The following is a 1,876-nucleotide window of genomic DNA, read 5'->3' on the forward strand; positions in this document are numbered from 1 at the left end:
GCACCACTGCACTCCAACCTGGGCAACAGAGTGAGACTCTGTCTCAAAAAAAAAAAAAAAGAAAACAAAACAAAACAAATACAGTTGGCTGGGGCCTCCCTCCCGGCTCAAGACTGGCAGGCCTCTTCCAATGAGGCTGCGCTTCCATAACGTGCAAGTGGTGCAGCACGTGTGTGCGGTTTCCAGGTGCTGAACACCAGCCAGCGCTCAGCAACTCGGATGCCCAGGTCTGGGCCAGCATCCCACATCCCTGTTGCGTCCTCTGCTCTCTGCTGCCCTAAGCGCCCACGTGCCCTTCAGCGTGATCAGAATGATCTGCTCTGTGGCATTCACACGGCACGGGGAGAAAATCACACCATCAGACCCTGGGCTGCTCAGTGACCGGCGAGAGGCAGAAGCATTTATGTACCATTGTATGATTTCAGATGCGGGGAACTGGCCACTGTGTTAGCTCCCACGCTGTGCCCCCGTCCAGGACAGGGTGACTGTGGAAGGGCTGGGAACGGCGGAAAGCCATGAGCAAGCTCTAAGCACTCGCCTCCCCAGCATGTTTTATTCAGAATTGGAGCAGCGGGCTGAGGGAGAGACCACCAGTGAGATCAGAGCCGGCAGCCGCGGTCCATGTGCTCTGCAGCCCAGGGGGACACAGGCCTGGGGAGGGGCTCCCAGGTCATCTGCGATCTCCCACCTGGCCCAGGGCCATCTTCAGGCAGAGAGGTGAAGGTGAGGCAGCCGCGTGCTGTTTTTTCTCTCCTGCAAGATGCAGCTTACATTTCCTACTTGCACAACTTCTGTTCTCTTCCATGAGGTCAACGAGTGCTCCCACGGTGCCCAGGGCTCAGGCTCCCATGGCTTTGCAGATGCCGGCAGGGCAACGCCAGTCAGGTGAGTACACAGCGCTCCTGGCAGTCCTCCCGGCAGTGCTCCTGGCAGGCCCCCTCTCGGGGGCCCTGGCCACTGCACTCTGGAGAGGGGAACTGGGGTTCTCTTTCACACCTGCACAGCAAGGGCTTCCCCACCTGTCAGTCGTCCAGTTGAAGGCTCCAGTGGGCCAAAGATGCTGGGTGCCAGTCTCCCTGCCTGCACCAAGGCTGTACTCAAGCCATAGCTCTGCCCCAGAGGCCAAAAGGCTGGAGTTTCCCTGCAGCCCTGCACCTGCCTAGTCTATAGTGGGGTCCATCCCTGAGCCGGGACCACAGGGTGGGCTCGCCCCCTCCGCCCCCGGTGGGCAGCACGCCCAGCTTTACCTCCCAGCATTCTCTTGGGTGGCAGGGCAGGCACCATACGGTAGGGGAACTTGTGCAGGAGCATCTCCTGGAAGACCACGAAGTCGTTGTACCGTCTGTACACGGAGGACTTGAAGCGCTGCAAGAGAAGGTTCGGTGCTTAGATCCGACGTTGGAAACCACGCCGCCTCATCACTTCCCCTCAACAGAGCCCGGGAAAACAACAGCACCACATGCATCTCCTCTCACCAGGCCTTTACTAAACAGAGAAATCCTGTAATGCCTTCATGTATGGCAATGCAACTTTTAAACTCTTAGGCCGGGCGCAGTGGCTCCCGCCTGTATTCCCAACGCTCTGGGAGGTTGAGGCGGGTGGATCACCTGAGGTCAGGAGTTCGAGACCAGCCTGGCCAACATGGCAAAATCCCATCTCTACTAAAAATACAAAAATTAGCTGGGTGTGGTGGTGGGCAGCTGTAATCCCAGCTACTTTGGAGGCTGAGGCAGCAGAATCCCTTGAATCCCGGAGACGGAGGTTGCAGTGAACCAAGATCGCACCACTGCACTCTAGCCTGGGCAACAAAGTGAGACTTTGTGTCAAAAAAAAAAAAAAAAATTAAACAAATGATATGAAGCACAGCGGCTTCCCA

General features: G+C 57.1%; 1 protein-coding gene across 1 annotated transcript in view; it reads right to left on the minus strand.

The window, feature by feature from the left end:
- The window catches only part of SNX8 (sorting nexin 8), a 65,427-nt gene that overhangs the window by 19,175 nt on the left and 44,376 nt on the right, over positions 1-1,876 (minus strand). The window contains exon 3 of the mRNA XM_011956999.1: positions 1,248-1,365. Within this exon, the coding sequence (XP_011812389.1) occupies positions 1,248-1,365 (118 nt within the window). The remainder of the gene's footprint in view (positions 1-1,247; positions 1,366-1,876) is intronic.

Source organism: Colobus angolensis, unplaced genomic scaffold (genome assembly GCF_000951035.1).
Source record: "Colobus angolensis palliatus isolate OR3802 unplaced genomic scaffold, Cang.pa_1.0 Scaffold43, whole genome shotgun sequence".
NCBI lineage: Eukaryota > Metazoa > Chordata > Mammalia > Primates > Cercopithecidae > Colobus > Colobus angolensis.